The sequence below is a fragment of the Scheffersomyces xylosifermentans genome, assembly GCF_036884685.1.
Source record: "Scheffersomyces xylosifermentans strain CBS 12540 chromosome Unknown RJT20scaffold_2, whole genome shotgun sequence".
Classification (NCBI taxonomy): domain Eukaryota; kingdom Fungi; phylum Ascomycota; class Pichiomycetes; order Serinales; family Debaryomycetaceae; genus Scheffersomyces; species Scheffersomyces xylosifermentans.
In genome coordinates this window covers 1,110,831-1,128,776 of record NW_027042940.1, presented here as the reverse complement: position 1 = coordinate 1,128,776, position 17,946 = coordinate 1,110,831, and the positions used below count along the sequence as shown (strand labels likewise).

The 17,946-nt window shown below is 40.9% G+C and overlaps 9 protein-coding genes and 1 non-coding gene across 10 annotated transcripts; 6 read left to right on the top strand and 4 right to left on the bottom strand. All coding sequences in view use genetic code 12, as the record gives it.

Moving 5' to 3' along the window:
- Positions 1-741: 741 nt before the first annotated feature.
- GAL1 (galactokinase) lies at positions 742-2,313 on the bottom strand (the record flags this gene model as incomplete). Its single annotated transcript, XM_064921448.1, has 1 exon — positions 742-2,313. The coding sequence occupies one exon, from the start codon at positions 2,311-2,313 to the stop codon at positions 742-744; it is 1,572 nt and encodes a 523-aa protein (XP_064775948.1).
- A 956-nt stretch (positions 2,314-3,269) lies between these two features.
- GAL10 (bifunctional UDP-glucose 4-epimerase/aldose 1-epimerase) lies at positions 3,270-5,667 on the top strand. The gene has a single exon (XM_064916578.1). The coding sequence runs from the start codon at positions 3,435-3,437 to the stop codon at positions 5,496-5,498; it is 2,064 nt and encodes a 687-aa protein (XP_064775947.1). The 5' UTR covers positions 3,270-3,434; the 3' UTR covers positions 5,499-5,667.
- Positions 5,668-5,969: 302 nt separating this feature from the next.
- RJT20DRAFT_t39 lies at positions 5,970-6,065 on the top strand. Its single transcript has one exon. It is a non-coding gene; the product is annotated as a tRNA-Arg (tRNA).
- Positions 6,066-6,179: 114 nt separating this feature from the next.
- RJT20DRAFT_27120 (TRAPP subunit) lies at positions 6,180-6,851 on the top strand. Its single transcript, XM_064919473.1, has one exon. The coding sequence runs from the start codon at positions 6,235-6,237 to the stop codon at positions 6,790-6,792; it is 558 nt and encodes a 185-aa protein (XP_064775946.1). The 5' UTR covers positions 6,180-6,234; the 3' UTR covers positions 6,793-6,851.
- On the bottom strand, positions 6,852-8,006 carry GAL102 (Gal102p). Its single transcript, XM_064919474.1, has one exon. It carries the CDS (start codon positions 7,907-7,909, stop codon positions 6,911-6,913), a length of 999 nt encoding a protein of 332 aa, XP_064775945.1. The 5' UTR covers positions 7,910-8,006; the 3' UTR covers positions 6,852-6,910.
- Positions 8,007-8,547: 541 nt separating this feature from the next.
- Positions 8,548-9,687, top strand: GAL7 (UDP-glucose:hexose-1-phosphate uridylyltransferase; the record flags this gene model as incomplete). Its single annotated transcript, XM_064921408.1, has 1 exon — positions 8,548-9,687. The coding sequence occupies one exon, from the start codon at positions 8,548-8,550 to the stop codon at positions 9,685-9,687; it is 1,140 nt and encodes a 379-aa protein (XP_064775944.1).
- A 317-nt stretch (positions 9,688-10,004) lies between these two features.
- ABP140 (Abp140p) lies at positions 10,005-11,352 on the top strand. The gene has a single exon (XM_064919470.1). The coding sequence runs from the start codon at positions 10,294-10,296 to the stop codon at positions 11,320-11,322; it is 1,029 nt and encodes a 342-aa protein (XP_064775943.1). The 5' UTR covers positions 10,005-10,293; the 3' UTR covers positions 11,323-11,352.
- Positions 11,353-11,382: 30 nt separating this feature from the next.
- RJT20DRAFT_133327 (uncharacterized protein) lies at positions 11,383-12,339 on the bottom strand (the record flags this gene model as incomplete). Its single annotated transcript, XM_064918214.1, has 1 exon — positions 11,383-12,339. The coding sequence occupies one exon, from the start codon at positions 12,337-12,339 to the stop codon at positions 11,383-11,385; it is 957 nt and encodes a 318-aa protein (XP_064775942.1).
- Positions 12,340-12,930: 591 nt separating this feature from the next.
- RJT20DRAFT_27116 (uncharacterized protein) lies at positions 12,931-15,215 on the top strand. Its single transcript, XM_064919471.1, has one exon. The coding sequence runs from the start codon at positions 13,136-13,138 to the stop codon at positions 15,131-15,133; it is 1,998 nt and encodes a 665-aa protein (XP_064775941.1). The 5' UTR covers positions 12,931-13,135; the 3' UTR covers positions 15,134-15,215.
- Positions 15,216-16,375, bottom strand: RJT20DRAFT_27117 (NADHX epimerase). The gene has a single exon (XM_064919472.1). It carries the CDS (start codon positions 16,044-16,046, stop codon positions 15,297-15,299), a length of 750 nt encoding a protein of 249 aa, XP_064775940.1. The 5' UTR covers positions 16,047-16,375; the 3' UTR covers positions 15,216-15,296.
- Positions 16,376-17,946: the final 1,571 nt, after the last annotated feature.

Here is a 17,946-nt window from a genome sequence, read left to right as displayed (position 1 = left end):
ATCATTTCCCAGTGTTTCGGCGCTTGCCGAAATAGCATGGCCAGCCGGTCAGTGTACCGGAAAATTAGCCCCGATCCTGTGCACGGGTGACTTTGCAAGGAAAAATCAGACGATGTTGAATGTTTGTGTCAGCGCATCGCTGGAAAAGATTGTCGCGAATGCTGCGACATTCGGGTAGTATAGGAACTAGCGCTTATGAGTGAGAGGTCAAGGCTGGTAGGGTCGTTCATCAGATGGTTGATTGGCGATCTTATGGGAGATGGGTGATTTTCCTCAGGCAGTTGCTACGACGTCATGTTTCAAGTCCTGTACATAGACCTAGCATCAAAGGTGCCAGGCATATGACGAGCCGACTTTTTGCAAGTGGTTGGGTATACGTAAGTTATTTTTTTGCAATAGAGGGCTCCGATGGCTTTCATTCTTTCTCTAGCCACAGCCTTTTGTTATCAAGGTAATGGCCACCTGCGTGGAAAACATCACGGATTATGTCACTTTCTGAGAATTACTGTTTCAGGTTGTTCCCGTTGAACTTCGCCGTATCAGTTCATCAGACAGCACTCCGTAATACGTAATTTTATGCACCCGATGAGATCATAAAATATGATTTTATTTAGAATTCTATAATAAACAAATTGGGGTAAAGCCAAGATACGGAACTATACACCTTTTCTATACAGACTGCCACCCTGATAATTGCAGCAAATTATCATTCAGCACATGGTATCTGAGAAATGACTATTTTTAGAGTAACACAACACAACTTCCAGCAGCAGGCTTACTATCTACAATGGCTTCATTTAGTTCTTCTTGTGAAATTTCGGGGAACTCCACTTTATAGTACTCGGTGGTTAAGGCATTAACCAACTTTTGTAAATTTTTGGTTGTGGTTAAATGAACAATGGAACCACCCCATCCGGCACCCGTAACTCTAGAACCGTAGGAGCCATTCTTAAGAGCAATTGAGCAAATCTCGTTCAACTTCTCATTTGAAGAGTTGTTCAAGGTATCCAAGGAAACTTGGGATTCGTTCATGATTTTACCAAAAGCCTCCAAAAACTGCTGGGGGTTCTCTGACGATTGCTTGAATTGGTGGAACAACAGCAAGCACTCCAATACTCTTAAACTCTCAGCAAAAACGTGCTTGGTTCTTTGGTATAACTTTAACAATTCAAATCTGACGGGGAACTTGGTTAAATAGGCTGTTTGGAATTCTGTTTCATCGAGTCCCAATGTCTTGGCTGCGTCTTCCACGGTAAACCCAATCTTCTGCTCATCAGTAAAGATAGCCTTGTCTTCTATCAATTCTAACAAAGCCCTCAATCTATCAATACCAGTTTGGAAGTCATCGGCATCCCATTTATCTTGTTTCTTAATCTCAGTGAAGTATGCGTCCATAACACCTCTCAAACTAGATGTTGACAAGTTCGAGTCTCTTGGAGGGTTGATATTAAGCTTTTTGGACAAAATGTCAGAAGCAATAGCCATTTCAACCACTCTTAAGTTGTAATGGATTGGAGCTGTCTCATGTTTATTAGCTTTCTGTAAACTGTTTGAGATTAAAAAGGTAAGCTCATCATCCTTACTAATCTTTGGGAATCCGAATGGGATTCCAAGCAACTTTGGTTTGAAATGAATCAATAATGCCTTCGACACCTCGCCGTAGACAGATGCACATTGGTCCATACCACCTGTGTTAACCCCAACGTAGTGCTCCGAGACTACCGTGATCCTTGTCAAGTCAGCCTTAGAGACATTATCAATACCATTTGCCCTCAAGACAGCCAATGTCGAAGCGACACAGAAAGCAGCAGAAGATGACAAGCCTCCACCAGTTGGTACAGTTCCGTTAAAGGTAATTTTCAACCCTTTCAATGGCTTAGATCCATCACTCACAAGATCTGGGCGATTTTCTAAGATGTACTTGTGTGCAACTATGAAACCACACTTGAAGTAGTTTCCCCAGGAGAATGCTTCTTGGTCTATAGTGATTTCTGATCCATCTTGTGGTAACTCGAAGGTCTCTTTTGCGAAATTTACGCTATCAGTGTTTGTGATGATCACAGTACGAGAGTCATCCCTCTTTACAGCAGCTACAACATCGACGTCGATAGCCATAGGTAAGACAGAGAAAAAGTTGTAATCGATGTGATCTCCCATCAAGTTAACTCTTCCGGGAGATCTGGCAAAGAAATCTGGCTTTGCATTGAAGTTCTTATTGAATTCTTCAGCTAACTGATTATACCTTATCTCATTGGACTCTGGGTTAGAGTAAAATGACAAGTCCTTGTATGTTGGGATCAAAGATGTAGTCATTCTAGCAGTTTAATATTATATATATTGGAATTTAACACAGCACAATACAAATAACAGTGAGGAATATATATAATATACCTATTCATTGGCATTTTTCGAGTCTTCTTTTCGATTTTTCATAGTTTCCCCAGAGAGTGTAACGTTGCAGTTTTTTGAGAAAAAAAAGGAACAACGTGAGGTGTGTCAAACACATAATAATTTTTTGTCTGGATGAAGAATCGATGTCTGCAGATCGCTGCATTGCTTTGTTAATTTTTCCGGATAAAAAATTCGTGAATGGATGAATTATTGAGCCTACTTGGATATTCTCTACGGGAAGAGCCAGCAGCTGAAGACGACGTGCCGACGGATGGTGATTAGAATAGAAACACAACGTGAGGAGTTGTCATGAGCAGAGGAGCCACGTAGACTAAGCCTTTCACTAATTTTATACTTCTCGCACAGTAGCGAATCACACCGAAAGGTCAAATGGAAGTTGCCAGTGTAATCACAGAACATAAGCTTGTATTTCCAACCATTTCTATTGAAGCAATGCACGCATTGAATGTCTGTAATGTGTGTATGCGTCCAAACAATACTTGGACCGGTAATCAATAGTAATCATAATAGTCGGAAATGTGGAGAATTCAACACGAAACCACCAGAGCTTGCTGTAATCAGATGAAACGGCACCCCATGTATTGTTCTCATTAGTCATTAATGTCTGCCCCTCCTCCCACTTTTCACCACAAAGCGTCTTCTAATGCAAGTTTATCCCTCCACTTCGTCCCTTCATGTATCCGAAACGTTTCCGATGGGTTCCCGAATGGCCACAATCGTATCAATCTCTCGTTTCTGCATTTCTCCTGAACGTTCTCCACATATCGCACCGGATCTCATACCCCAGGTGTCCGAAAAATTCTGCAACGTTGCACTTTTTCTCCCCCATAGTTAACATTTTTCACTCTTCGACCTTCTCATCGTATTTATAACCCTCTTGTTTTTACCTTCTATACCACCTCTCCACTCCAACCAGGATATACTTGGACGAAATTTTTCACGGGAAAGTTAACGTCTAACTACATCTACTCTTCTTCTTTGTTGCAACCAAAAAGTCTAGCTTTTTACCTACCCCTTCAGCAATGTCATCACAACAAGAATACATCTTAGTCACCGGTGGTGCTGGTTATATCGGATCTCATACCGTCGTTGAATTGGTCAACTCGGGCCAAAACGTGGTTATTGTAGACTCGCTCGTCAACTCCAGTTACGACGCCGTCGCCAGAGTCGAGTTTCTTACCCAAACCGCCATTCCATTCTTCGACATCGACATCAGAGACTCCGAGAAGTTGTCCGAGGTGTTCAAGCAATACAAGATCAAGGGTGTTGTACACTTCGCTTCTTTGAAAGCCGTTGGAGAATCCACTCAAATCCCATTGAGCTACTATGACAACAACGTTAACGGAACCATTTCCTTGTTGAACGTCATGAAGGAAAACAAGGTTAAGTCCATTGTTTTCTCCTCATCGGCCACGGTTTACGGAGACGTTACCCGTTTCGGTGACAACTCCATGATTCCAATCCCAGAGAACTGTCCTCTGGACCCAACCAACCCTTACGGACGCTCTAAGTTTATGATCGAGAGCATCTTGAAGGATATCCACTCTAGTGATGAGTCTAACTGGAAAGTTGCTATTTTGAGATACTTCAACCCAATCGGTGCTCATCCTTCTGGACTTATTGGAGAAGATCCTTTGGGAACTCCAAACAACTTGCTTCCATACTTGGCTCAAGTTGCTATTGGAAGAAGAGAAAAGTTGTCTATCTTCGGTAACGACTACGCTTCTCACGACGGTACTCCTATTAGAGATTACATTCACGTTGTAGACTTAGCCAAGGGTCACATCGCAGCTTTAGGATACTTAGCCAAGAACACTGGTGGTTTGTACCGTGAGTGGAATTTGGGTACTGGTAAGGGTTCTACTGTCTTTGACGTTTACCACGCTTTCTCCAAGGCTGTTGGAAAGGAATTACCATACGAAGTTGTTGCCAGAAGAGCCGGTGATGTTCTTGACTTGACTGCTAACCCAGCCAGAGCCAACAAAGAGTTAGAATGGAAGGCTGAATTATCCATTGAACAAGCATGTGCTGATCTCTGGAAATGGACTGTTCAAAACCCTACTGGTTTCAAGGTCGAAGGTTACGAATGGAAGAAGTTCGAAAAGGTCGGATTGGAGAACAGATTGCACTCTTTCACCAACGGTCCTTTGACTATCGCATTAGCTAACAGAGGTGCTCTTATCCAAGATCTTAGCTTCAACGGTGAACACTTGGTCAATGCCTTCGACAACGGTGAGGACTACAAGCTTCCAACTAACCCATACTTTGGTACAAACATCGGACGTGTAGCCAACAGAATTGCTAACGCCGAGTTCCAATTGAACGGTAAGACTTACCACTTGCCAAAGAACGAGAACCAGAACTCATTACACGGTGGTTCTCTTGGTTTCGACAAGGTCAACTGGTTGGGTCCAATTGTCAGAAAGAAGGAAGGTGTTTTCACCGTCGAATTCTTGATTGTTGAGAAGGATGGAACCAACGGATACCCAGGTGACTTGAAGACCATTATTAAGTACACCATCGACTCGTCATCTGTCCAACTTGAGTACGAAGCTGAGTTGATCAACGACAAGGTCGATGCTACTATTGTCAACTTGACTAACCACTCTTACTTCAACCTTTCCGGTGAACCAACCACTGACGACACTGATGTCACTTTGTTCTACGACCAATACATGAAGGTTGACGACGTCTCCTTATTGCCAACCGGTGATATCGTCAAGTTCGAAGGTGTCACTGTCGGACAACCAATCCACTTGGATAAAGACGCTTTCTTTGACTACTGTTACATTGTTGATAAGGATGCTACTCAAATCGATACCAGAGGCAACGAATTGAAGCCGGTCCTTCAAGCCACTCACCCAAGAACCACCACTAAGTTTGTCTTCTCTACCACTGAACCATCCTTCCAGTTTTACACTGGTGACGGTGTCAACACCAAGGGTTTCACCAAGAGAAGTGGTTTCTGTGTTGAGCCAGCCAGATTTGTCAACGCCATTCACTTCGATAAGTGGGCTAGCCAAGTCATCTTGAAGAAGGGTGAAAAATGGGGTGGTATCACCAAGTACTCCTTCTCTAAGAAGTAAATTCGTAATATGATGTTATAGCGACCATATGTTGTTTGGAAAATGAATAGATGGAAAACAAAATGAAATGATGATAATAGACGTTATAAATACTTTGTTTCTGTAGGTCAGAGTGTAGGTCGGAATGCAGCCTATAATGTGAAAAGGTCAACAGGAGTAGTGATGGAGTAGTAGCCTTGGAACTACGAAACAGGTTATACAGATCGTTATTTATATGTGGCTCCTCGTGTTTTCGTTTAAAAAGATACTGTAAGAATTTTCAGTCACATCTGAACTTCCTTAGACTACTCTGGCCCAAACTTTCAACCCTTTCCCAGGAAGAAGCCATAGATATGACAATATGTTGTCTTTACTTTTTGCAGCTATTGCTTCCTATAAATTTTGACGGCGGCACGGGTCTTTTTCAAATCTTGATTACATAATCACGGTTCCTTGCTAGCCAATTTTATGTGAATTTGTGTACAAGCTTCGTTCCTCATGGCCCAATGGTCAAGGCGTCTGGCTACGATTACGTAACCACTTCAGGTTGGAACCAGAAGATTCCAGGTTCGACTCCTGGTGGGGAAGCTTTTCTTTTTTTTGGAGCTAACCAAATCAATTGAACATGGCACGACCGCTTTATAGCGTCTATTGTAAACCGTTAGAGATCACAATATGATGATGTTTATTCTTAAGAAGACAGTAGAAAGAAGGTAGAATTGTAAGGTAAAAGGTGTTCTAATTGGTAGGGATTGCTATGAAGGTTTATTCTATTTACATTTTAAACAAGGCGGGTGGTCTTATTTACCAAAATGATGTGAATGCTGGACTCAATAAGCTTAGTGCTAATGACTACTTGGTGTTGGCAGGAACATTACATGGAGTTCATGCGATATCTGCTAGATTGAATCCGACAATCAATGGTAAGGATACTACTTCAGAAGCGAATGCCAGCCCCAATGCCCAGATTTTAACAACTGGACGTTTTCAAGATTCCAATGGAAACAGATCAGGACTACATAGCATAGAAACGGACCTTTTCAATTTATACGTGTTCCAAAGCTTAACTGGCATCAAATTCATAGTGATAACGTCACCTAACCCTGTGGTCTACAATATTCAAACAGTCAAAAAAAGAGAAGATGTAATAGCCAGCAAAGGAGAATTGAATAAGCTGTATGAGGAAGCAAATGGGGTATTTAAGCAGTTATATGTGATTTATTCAGACTATGTGATGAAAGATCCGTTTTATTCTCTAGACATGCCTATAAAGAGCCATTTATTCGATGCAAAGGTCAAAGAGTTGATCTCATAGAAGGTTGGTATCACCAAAACTTCAACATTTGTACATTACTAAAGGAAACAAACGGTATTAGTTGTGATTATGTGGTCTATTACATTAAATATCTATAGAAGAATAGAAAAATGCACATCTAACCTAGCAAGTCTTTGAGGCCATCCTGGAGCTTGACTTTGGGCTTCCATCCGAGCAGTCTGATCTTATCAGCACTTGTGCTATACAGAAGATCGTTGTAGTTTCTGTCTTGAGTGAACTGAATCTTCTCTTGAAGATCAAATGTGCTATCTTTATGATAAAGCTGACAAAGAAGGGATACTAGATGAATGTTTGACACTTCTTCATCACTGCCAACATTGAAAATATCACCAGCATCTGCTGTTTCCGAGAAACTCCATATCAATTCCAAAGCATTCAAGAAGTCCCTGACATGCAAGTAGCGTCTCTTATTACTTCCATCTCCGTGTATTGGAATTTTGCTGTTGCTTTTCAAATGCTCTATTGCAACTGGAACGATCTTTTCTGGGAATTGGTTAGGGCCATAGATGTTGTTCGGACGAATTACCATGATGGGCAATTTATAGGAATACTCGTATGACTGTATTATAAGGTCTATTGCTGCTTTCGAGGCTGCGTATGGGTTTGTTGGTGATAGCTTCCCTTGTTCATCAACATTGTAACCGCTGTCTCCGTACACCTCGTCAGTAGAAATATGCAAAAAGTTTATATGAGCTTCGGGATGAAGATTCTTTAGCAATCTATAGCACTCAAGCAAATTTTGGGTACTCAAGATGTTATTTCTTGTAAAGTACAACGGATCTTCGAACGACCTATCTACACTGGATTCTGCTGCAAAATTCACGATGTCCGTGATTTGGTTTGCTTCGTAGTTCAATGCGATGAGCTGATACAACTGATGGTAGCTTTCGGCTAAATCCAACTTCAAAAAGTCAACATTTGGCTTCTGAAGAATCTTTTGAAATGCTTCTTGGGAACTTGCCGAGGCATAGTTAAGTTTATCAATGCAAGTAAAGTGGTAGTTCGAATATTTATTAGCAAAATACCCTAGAAAATTGCAGCCTATAAAGCCCGCCGCTCCAGTAACAAGAACATGTTTATCGTAGGATCTTGTCATATTGGTTGGTTATTCAGTATTATAATAGCAAGGTCCAACATGAAAAGTTAATAGAGAAAACGACTACAAGATATAAATCTGATATAAAGCTTTATACACAAATCATATCAAAATATTTAAGAAACAAAAGGATTCAACTAATCATCCAAAAAAAAGCTGTCATGTTTAGCCATCTCTTACTGGAGAACGCAAGTTAGATAAAGTCAGCAAAGAAGTGCAACGTTGCTATTTTTTTCCAACACGGCCCCTGGTTCATGGGGTGCAAAAACTCGGCTTGAGAAATCATGAGATCACCCAACATGCCCCTACTCAAGTTTCTCCGAGAATTCACCACAGCAACGTGCTTTCTTGTACGGTAAAACCGTTGTCTTATTACTATACCATGACCTGTTGTGCAATCAGACATTTTCTGCAACCGCCCAAAATGGAATCGGTTGGCAAAATGACGGAATTGGTTATCACACGACCACCAAAAACACTGCAACGTTGCAATGAAAATCAGGCAGATTTTCCATCTTCATACAAAAACCGGATAATAGCCAGTTCTTCAGGTATAATCTGTTCTACATAGGTCTTTTGGACCCTGTAGTATATAAAGACAAGCCGCCTGCGCAAGAAAATCGCCCATCATGAATGGAATGCAGCATTTATTGAATCCAATCACAACTACACCTACTTATAAGAAGATGACACAACAATTTGATTTTACTAATCACTCCCATCGCCGCTTCAACCCTCTCAGCAACACATATGTGTTATGCTCTCCACATAGAGCTAAGAGACCTTGGCAAGGTGCTAGAGAGGAAGTTAAAAAACTCAATTTGCCTCACTATGACCCTAAGTGCTACCTATGCCCTGGGAATATAAGGGCTACTGGAGATGTTAATCCCAAGTTCGATTCTACTTATATCTTTCCTAATGACTATCCAGCCGTGAAGTTGGAGCAACCAGACTACATTGATGATGAACCAAAGGATACCTTGAGAGGAAAACTTTTCAAAACGCAAGCTGTTAAAGGAAAATGCTTTGTCATTTGCTTCAGTCCAAAGCATAATCTTACACTTCCCCTCATGTCAATAAAGGAATTGACTAAGGTCATTGACGCATGGCTGTCATTATACGATAACTTAAAGAAAGAGGCTGATGCCGATATTGCTCCATACAAGTATTTACAAATTTTCGAGAATAAAGGGTTTGCCATGGGTTGTTCCAACCCACATCCACATGGACAAGCTTGGTGCTTAGATATCGTGCCTACAGAAGTTGACCATGAGCTTCACAACATGCAAGAATATTACCATGAGAACCATTCTCATATGCTCGGGGACTATGTGAGATTGGAGCTTGAAGAGAAGGAAAGAGTCGTTGTGGAAAACGATTCGTTTGTTGCCGTTGTACCATACTGGGCCCTCTGGCCCTTTGAGACATTGTTAATGTCCAAGGAACACTTGAGATCAACTCAAGATTTCAATGAAAAACATAAACTAGATCTTGCTGACATCCTTAAGAAGTTGACAACTAAATACGACAACTTATTCAACACATTCTTCCCATACTCAATGGGTATTCACCAGGCACCATTGCAATGCTCTGAAGAGGTCAAGAACGCTTCCTGGTTCCACATGCATTTCTACCCTCCTTTATTGAGGTCCGCTACGGTCAAGAAATTCTGTGTCGGTTTCGAGATGTTGGGTGAAGCACAGAGAGACTTAACCAGTGAACAGGCCGCTGCAAAGCTTCAGGAGTTGAGCGGGGATGTCCACTTCATGACTAAATAGGCTATAGTTGGTTCGCGTCGGATAAATGCTGTGAGGGTTTTAATAGAAGTATTTTTTGAGTCGGTTTATTAGTTTGATTTCCGTTTGTGTTTGTATTAGATTATTTTATATATAGAAGCATAGAATTCGTTCTTCATACGTTACTCGTTCAGCATTTTTCAAGCACATACAAATAAATAGGCATAATGATGATAATATCAAATTTTCAACTGTGAACACCATGAGCGCTTCCACAATTAACAAACACAACATGCTGAATTCGACTCCAATGATTTCAAAAAAAAATGATTTCAAAAAAAAAAAAAAAAATGCCAACCACCCTCTCCATTCCTCTCCCATCCCAGACACTTCAACAAACCCTCTATTTACACCATAATCACTTACCACCACCATCCCTAACACTCCTATACCATCACCTACTACCACCTCTCTTACCTCCCATTCGTCACACCTTCGCTAAACCCGATTTGGCTGAAAAACGGAACCCTCCTGCAGACAGCCAAATAAAAATTTCCAAAAAGAAATCAAACCTCATTGCATTTTTTGGGATTTAGCAGTTAAAAATGGTGTTTTGGAAGCAGTGAAGGAGGTGATTTAGAGTGTAGAATGACTGTAGAAAAGACAGAACCCGAGCAAATGACCACTAGCAGCGAATCGATAAACGAAACGCAACTTTCTCAGGGAATTTCCGAGGTTTCCTTGAAGGAAACGAAGCCTCCGTTGGAGTCAAGAATAGGAAAGGACTCCCCTTTCACCTTTGGACAGAGATACTTGGACAACGAAGAAGACGTGTTTAACCACAACGCATGGGATCACGTCGAATGGGGAGAAGAACAGATTTCTCAGGCAAAAGAGTTGATTGCAAAACAATACGACCATCCAGTCAAGGACTTCGATAAGAAACTCTACAATTCTAACCCAGCCAAATACTGGGATATCTTCTACAGGAACAACCGTGAAAACTTCTTCAAGGACCGTAAATGGCTTCAGATAGAGTTTCCATCTTTGTACAAGGTGACAGCAGAGTCATACCAGGAAAAGACGACGATTTTGGAGATTGGATGTGGTGCCGGTAACACTTTCTTCCCCGTATTGAGTCAGAACAAGAATAAGAACCTTAAGATCGTTGGATGCGATTACCTGAAAGTTGCCGTAGATCTAGTTCGTTCCAATGAGGCTTTCCAGCCTAATAACGAGAAGGGAATTGCTTTCTCATCCGTATGGGATTTGGCTAACCCAGATGGAATCCTACCTGATGACGTGAAGCCAAATTCGGTAGATATTGTCATTATGGTTTTCGTCTTCCTGGCTCTCAGTCCTGATCAATGGACTCATGCCGTGAATAACTTGGCCAAGATATTGAAGCCTGGAGGAGAGATTCTCTTCAGAGACTACGGAAGATACGACTTAGCTCAAGTCAGATTCAAGAAGGGCAGACTCTTAGACGATAACTTCTACATCAGAGGAGATGGTACAAGAGTATACTTCTTCACTGAGGAAGAATTAAGAGAGATCTTTTGTACCAACGGTCCTTTCACGGAAGGCAGAATTGCTACTGACAGAAGACTTTTGGTGAATAGAAAGAAGCAATTGAAGATGTATCGTAACTGGTTACAAGCTGTGTTCAAGGGTTAACTTAGCACTTTCATAATTGACATGATGGAATACTTATGTATATTAGCATTGTATATTAGGTTAATTCTTTGGAATTACCACAATATAAAGGAAATTATCGAGATGTTTGAAGATTTCCCATGTAGTTTGTAGCAGTTCATCAAGCAACGAACCAGCGTCCACTCCTTGTATATATGGTACTGCAATATTTCCATTTTTTGGACCGAAGAGATGTGGTAAGTGTGTTTCCAAAACATCACGCAACAGCGTAGTCTTGTCTTCCTTCGTTGGAGAGATTGGAGCTTGAATTATAGTTGCAGTTCCTGGTATATATATCTTAATAGGTAACCTCTGTGCTCTGTCTTTAGGTAGTATTTTCTTATTGACGGACTCATACACGGGTAAATTGTGAGTTTTAATAGAATTCCACAATTTTGCTGAATTTGTTTCACTTAGACTCATGATTGATCTCGAATTCCCGTTCAACACGAAGGATGATTGTTTTAATTGATTTACTATCACTTCCTTCAAGCACCTATCATAATCAGGTGCCAGATCATGGTTTTTGTAAATGAATGGTATTATATACTCCGATGGGTACTCTTGTGTCCGCAAAACCAAGGTCCATGACCTACCGGAGCTTCCTTCTATATCACCAACTACAGATGGAAGATGCAAAAAATCGTATAGGAATCCAACAGGCAAGTTCCATTTCACAGGAACTCCCTCATATTCAAACCAGAGCTGTCGTTGAGCCAATTCCGGTTGAAAATCTTGGAAATACTGGATTATATTTGGCAACTGAAGCGTTAAATACGAAAATCGATAGATACGACACAAGAACTCCTTTGGTTTCTTTGTATTTTCTCTGGCATTTTCGCTTCTAGGACCGGATTCATTGTCTTCATAATCATAGAGTAGTATTCTTACATTTATGTACCCATTCCATAGCCTTGCTTTGATTTCTATAAGCTCACTGGCTGCAGAAACCAAAGAAACGACTCTGTTATGCCCTGCGCTTTCACCTTTACCAGCCATTGTTACCTAAACAAGAACAATCTGGACAAACCAATTGGTTGTATCTCACGACCCGTTCCCTATTCTCGGTTATACCACCAACAACGGCCCAAACGGATATTAAACAATAAAGAATATAATGCCCTAAAATGACTAACCCCAGCATTTTGCTTCTATGGCATATTGGATGGTACATGCAGGACTCACACCATACATCACTGTTAACTATTGTTAGTACGATGATAATAATAGACAGCCAAGTGGAACAAGTTGAATCATTTTAGACATCTGAAACGATCTTCTTACCCTGCTTCGATACCTATCTGTCCTCGCTACAATGACAATACATTTCCCATCTTCTTTTGCATCCGGATACTAAACCAATCTGTCGGTGCTTCTCGGTATAACCAGCCTCCTATTAGATACCTTCCTAATTGAGACGATAAGCCAGCCTCATTTCCCCAAAACGGCATTGTTCCACGGCACAAGCACCTTCTATTCAGGAACTTTTCACAGCCAACAAGCATAGGCACCAGCATCATTGCTTGTTGATGGTATAATTAGATCAATGGAGCGGAACAATGGGGTTTTTGGCATTGGGGCCAAGTATATATACATGGCAGTTCCAATGATGACAAAATAATGAATAGTTTACATCGAAAGTTCGCTAATTCTTAGGTCTTGTCTAATTGTCTTTCGCTTTTGCAATTGTAGAATGGCCTTGGCCTTTGAATAGAACTATAGATAGAACATTTAGAACAAAGATACAGCAAAGAGACAACAAAAGATTGAATAAAACCAGCTGAAGATTCTAAAAATGAAGCACGACAACTCATCCAAGCAACTCTTGAGCCCTTTGGATGCTCCTCAAAACATTCCATCTGCCCTCCAGAATATCGACCTTTCCCATGCCATCGATACATTCCAACCAGGAAACCATGCCTTGGATGACATCCCCAGATTCGTACCCTTATTTGACGAGAAAAATGGCAAGATCAAGAGGTTTGTTCGTACCAGAACCAGAAAGGAAAAGCCTAAATATAGAGTGGTCAGTATGCCTATATTTTCAAGTTCCTTCAGTGTGGATAAGCAGTTGCCCCTTCCACCGGTTTCAGCTGCACCAACTTCACAGCCATCGGAACCAGAATCATCCTTTTCCACCGCTACACATTCCCCATCCTCATCAATAGATGTAGTTAAAAGGAGCCATAAGCTGCGAACAATCTCAATGTACACGGGTTCTAATGCAAGGTATAAATTCGACTCTAGTGAAGAAGAAGAAGTAGAAGATGAGACATCCAGATCGATGGAGTTCGTGCTGCCATATGTTAATACAGAAAGCACGATCCTTTTCAGAAACCCCTACAGACTTAACCAAGCCAGCGCAACGACCCAATACGACACCGTGGACAGTTCCCATTTGCATGAGCCTATCACAGAACGGAAAAGAGACACCTTGGATTCTTATACTTTGAAGAATATCATAGTTGATGATGATGACGACAGTTTGTTTTCCAATGGTTCTAATTCCACTGGCACCGACAGAACCTCTCACCATAGCATTAATACTGATACTGCCAGTCATATTGCAGACAGCATTCTCAACGTAGTCCATGGCTACTCCTCACCAACTGAATCCGATACTTCTTCAGTTTACACAAGAATATCTGAGGGTTCTAGCTCAAGTGATGGCCCCAACGTTGAAATAATACAAACAAGTGAACTCTCGAGCTTTGTGGATAGTTTGTTTTCCGATGTTCAGGTCCAATTGGATTCCAATGATCTCAACCGTGCTACAAGTAACAGAAGAACCATCAGTAATCCAGCAGATTTGCCAAGAAGAGCTACACAAGCTCCAGAGAAATTAAATGACATAAATAACGATACAACATTGGATCTTTATGAAGAGCAACTGCTAATAGAACCATTGAAATTGTACAAAAAAATTCCTCCTCCACCAATTGCAAAGGATTCATACAAACTTAAAGATTTAATCCATGAAGAAGAGAAGAGAGTCACGGAGAAAGCTCTACCAATGCCAGTACAGACGTTGAATATTCAGAAAAGCAGAAAGAAGAAAACCAACAACTATAATCACGAAGCCCTCAACACTGCTCCTTCATCCAAGCTGTTGTCGTCTTCTAACCATAGTAATGACTCTGCATCTTCAGGAATCGGCAGTTTGCACGAGACCAAACACGAATTCTATGAATTTGTTCGTCAAAAGCCCTTCGACTACTGTTTGGACAGCAAGAAGCAGTACAATTACTCCAGGTTCCCTTCTTCAACAGTACCAGAGAAGAAGAGAGTACAATCAGCATCGGTGGTCAACGACAAGAAGAAGGCTAATAGCACTAAAGTAAGGTTTGTTTCTTCCAGTCCAAGCATCAAATCTTTACAAGGTAAACCTCCTCAGGCTGATATTTCCAAAAGAAGAGTGGTGTCGATGCTTGATGTCTTAGACAGAATAGAAGAGAAACCAAAGGAAGAACAGTATCTGACAATGCACTCTAATATGTCCTCAGTTACCCAAATCCCACCAAAAGAATCTCTTGAAGCCTTTAGACAAGACAAGCTGCTTCTACCAGCGGTGTATAGACCTGTTCCTCACCCTACACCAGCCAACGAATACCCGGCTAGTAAGGATGAGTTGATAAAGAAGCATATACTGTCTTTCTGGTTGGGTATGAAACAGAACAAGAGAATCACATCTGGACCTCCAAGAAGAGATAACCACATGAGTAAGAAGCTTCCTCAAGTACTACATGGAGCTGATAGGGATAATAGGTTTAAAAGAATCACTCTGAGAAGGTAACAAGTGGGCAGGGTCGTGGTGTCTGGATCATCACAAGTATTTATTAGTGTATGTATACATATGTAACATTATAGAATAAATTGCATTGTAATCATCGTTAAATCTTCACAGTGACATTGTAGTTTCATTATGAGCCAGTTCAACTTATACTTTGTAAACTTAACTACACAAACTTCACGATAAGTTCATTACCTTCGTACAAGTCTACCAACTCTTCGATGTCATACTTCTTTGCTATCTTCGGATTGATAAAACGACCTCCAAGATAGTGTATCTTCTCGGCACTGCTATCAACAAATCTAGCAGCACATGGCTTGGGAGCTGTTAAACTAACAAGCATGGTAGCATTAATATCTAGATCAGTAGGTCCCTTATCAACATCCCATCCAGAGGGAATATCTACAGAGACTATAGGAGCAATTTTGTCGTGGTTTTCTGCCAAGTACCTTATCAATTCGTCGAATGGAGCTCTGATTGGTGGTTTGAATGAAAATCCGAATAACGAATCAATTATCAAATCAACTCCAGCCTGTGGAACTGAAACCAATCTTTTCACGTCTTCAACCGATTCCAATTCGTTGACATCCAAGTCATGAAGTTGGGTGACCAAATTGGAATATAATTGGTTCTTTGTCCTCTTTGGATAGTAAAGAATAGGATCGTAACCACCCCAAAGTTTCAAATGCCTTGCAGCCACCAACCCATCACCACCATTGTTCCCTGGACCGACTAGTACCAAAACAGTATTGTTGCAAGACTTCTTAGGTGGATATTGTTTGTAAATCGCTTGAGCCACTGATAAGCCTGCCAATTCCATCAATTGGTCGATGGAAAAGGCACCAGTGGACATCAATTCTTGATCCAATTGAGCAGCAGCCTTAGCTGAGAGGGTCTTAAAAGAAGAACGTAACATCTTTAGGGAATGTCTTTAAAGGTGTATTTCTGCTAGCGATTTCAGGTGAATTCAACTGTATATATATAAACCCAAAAGGAACGATTGTAATATATACAATTTACAATATACAAGATACAATATATATAGTATATAATCTATAGTATATATTTGAAGCAACAATGATCACTTATTCCCTTCCACAAATCGGTTTTGTCCTATTTGCCCTACTTATTCTACAAATTTAAATCACAAAATAATCCCCACACTCCTGAATCTTATTGAGTTCCGTCAATTGTCTACAGAATAATATAATCCCCTAGCAATCATACAATTCTATTACAAAGAAAGCAGATCAGATGATGTCAAAAATCTGGCAATCGAAAGCTCGGAATTTTGCATTCGCAAGGGTTTGTCGTAAAAGGAGAGAAAGTCTGGAGAATTCGACAGTTCTTGCGACAGAGCACAGATACTGAGAGGTGCTAGTGAGAGTGCTAGTGACAATGGCAGTGATAGACAGAGTGACAGTTCCAGTAAGCTAGTACCTGTCGGTATGTTTTGGACTTCATATATACATGAGATTACATATCATGTCAGATCCATATTGCATTAGGAACTCGGGGTGTCTGGGGAAAAAGCATAGGGAAAAGCCCTATTTAAGTGTCCCAATGTGCCCTAATGTGCCTATATTTTGATGTCTTTGCTACGGAGGGCCAAGCCGTGCCATATTTTGCAGTTGATCTTGTGAAAGGGGAAAAAAGTGCAGCCTTTGGACAGCATTTGTCACGGCCACCATTTGTCAAGGCCACTCTTTACAAGGCCATTCTTTGTCAAGGCTACTCTTACTCCTCTGTTACTGTGATTTTCTTAGTCAAAGTACAACACAACGTACGGTCAATATGTACTTCTCCATTCGGTCCCAGTGAAAAGTTGTGAGAACAGGGAATGCAAGAAAACCCCCATTGTTGTTCCTATTGCTCCTATAACCTTAGGAGACAAGTCCAATGGTGGAGTTTGAGTTGCAACATGAAATTCAGTTCCTTACAGTGTTACAGTGTTGCATTGATTAAAATTACAGTTTTACATTGATTAAAGTGTTACAGTGGATTCGTTTCTTCTGAATTTCTACCACGAGATGCAGAACCCTTAATTGCTCCAATTGACCACTACCACTACAGATATGAATTAATAGATGTAAGTCATCAAAGCTCACGCCGGCGCCTGCCACCTCGACCCGTATATATTCTCAAGACTGCCTTGCCAAGGTCTCTTTCTTTCTTTCGTCTGTTCCTCTTCTCCTTGTAATGTATTCGCTATCGTATTAGTCGCAAAATCGCAGTCTCGCTGTCTCCTTGTCTCACAGAATCCCAACAGTTTCCCACTGATAATCAGCACACTCTCACTGATCTCACACTCTCACTGATCTCACACTCTCACTGATCTCACACTCTCACTGATCTCACACTCTCACTGATCTCACACTCTCACTGATCTCACACTCTCACTGATCTCATTGTTCTCATTGATCACACTCACTCTTTACCTATTTGGTACTTCGTTCACTGAGGAAACAATGGCATTGTTTTCAACATTGGGTATACTTTTATAGTTTCAGTTTCATATCTTTTACCCATTTTAATCTCCTTAACAGAAAATTTCACACTATGTCGTCTTTACCGTTAATTCACCAACACGCTCATTAGTATTAACATACATACATATAAATGACTCTTTCTTCTCGTTATCTGTCCCTCTCTCTCTCTTTCGTCATGCATATCTCTCGCCAGTAACATAACTCTTACTATTACCATACCATATCTATCTATCCTCTTTTACTATATCCTATCGTTCTCTTTTACCATACCAAATATCCTATCTCTTACACCGTCTCCCTTGTCTCCCACCACCTCCCTTGTCTCCC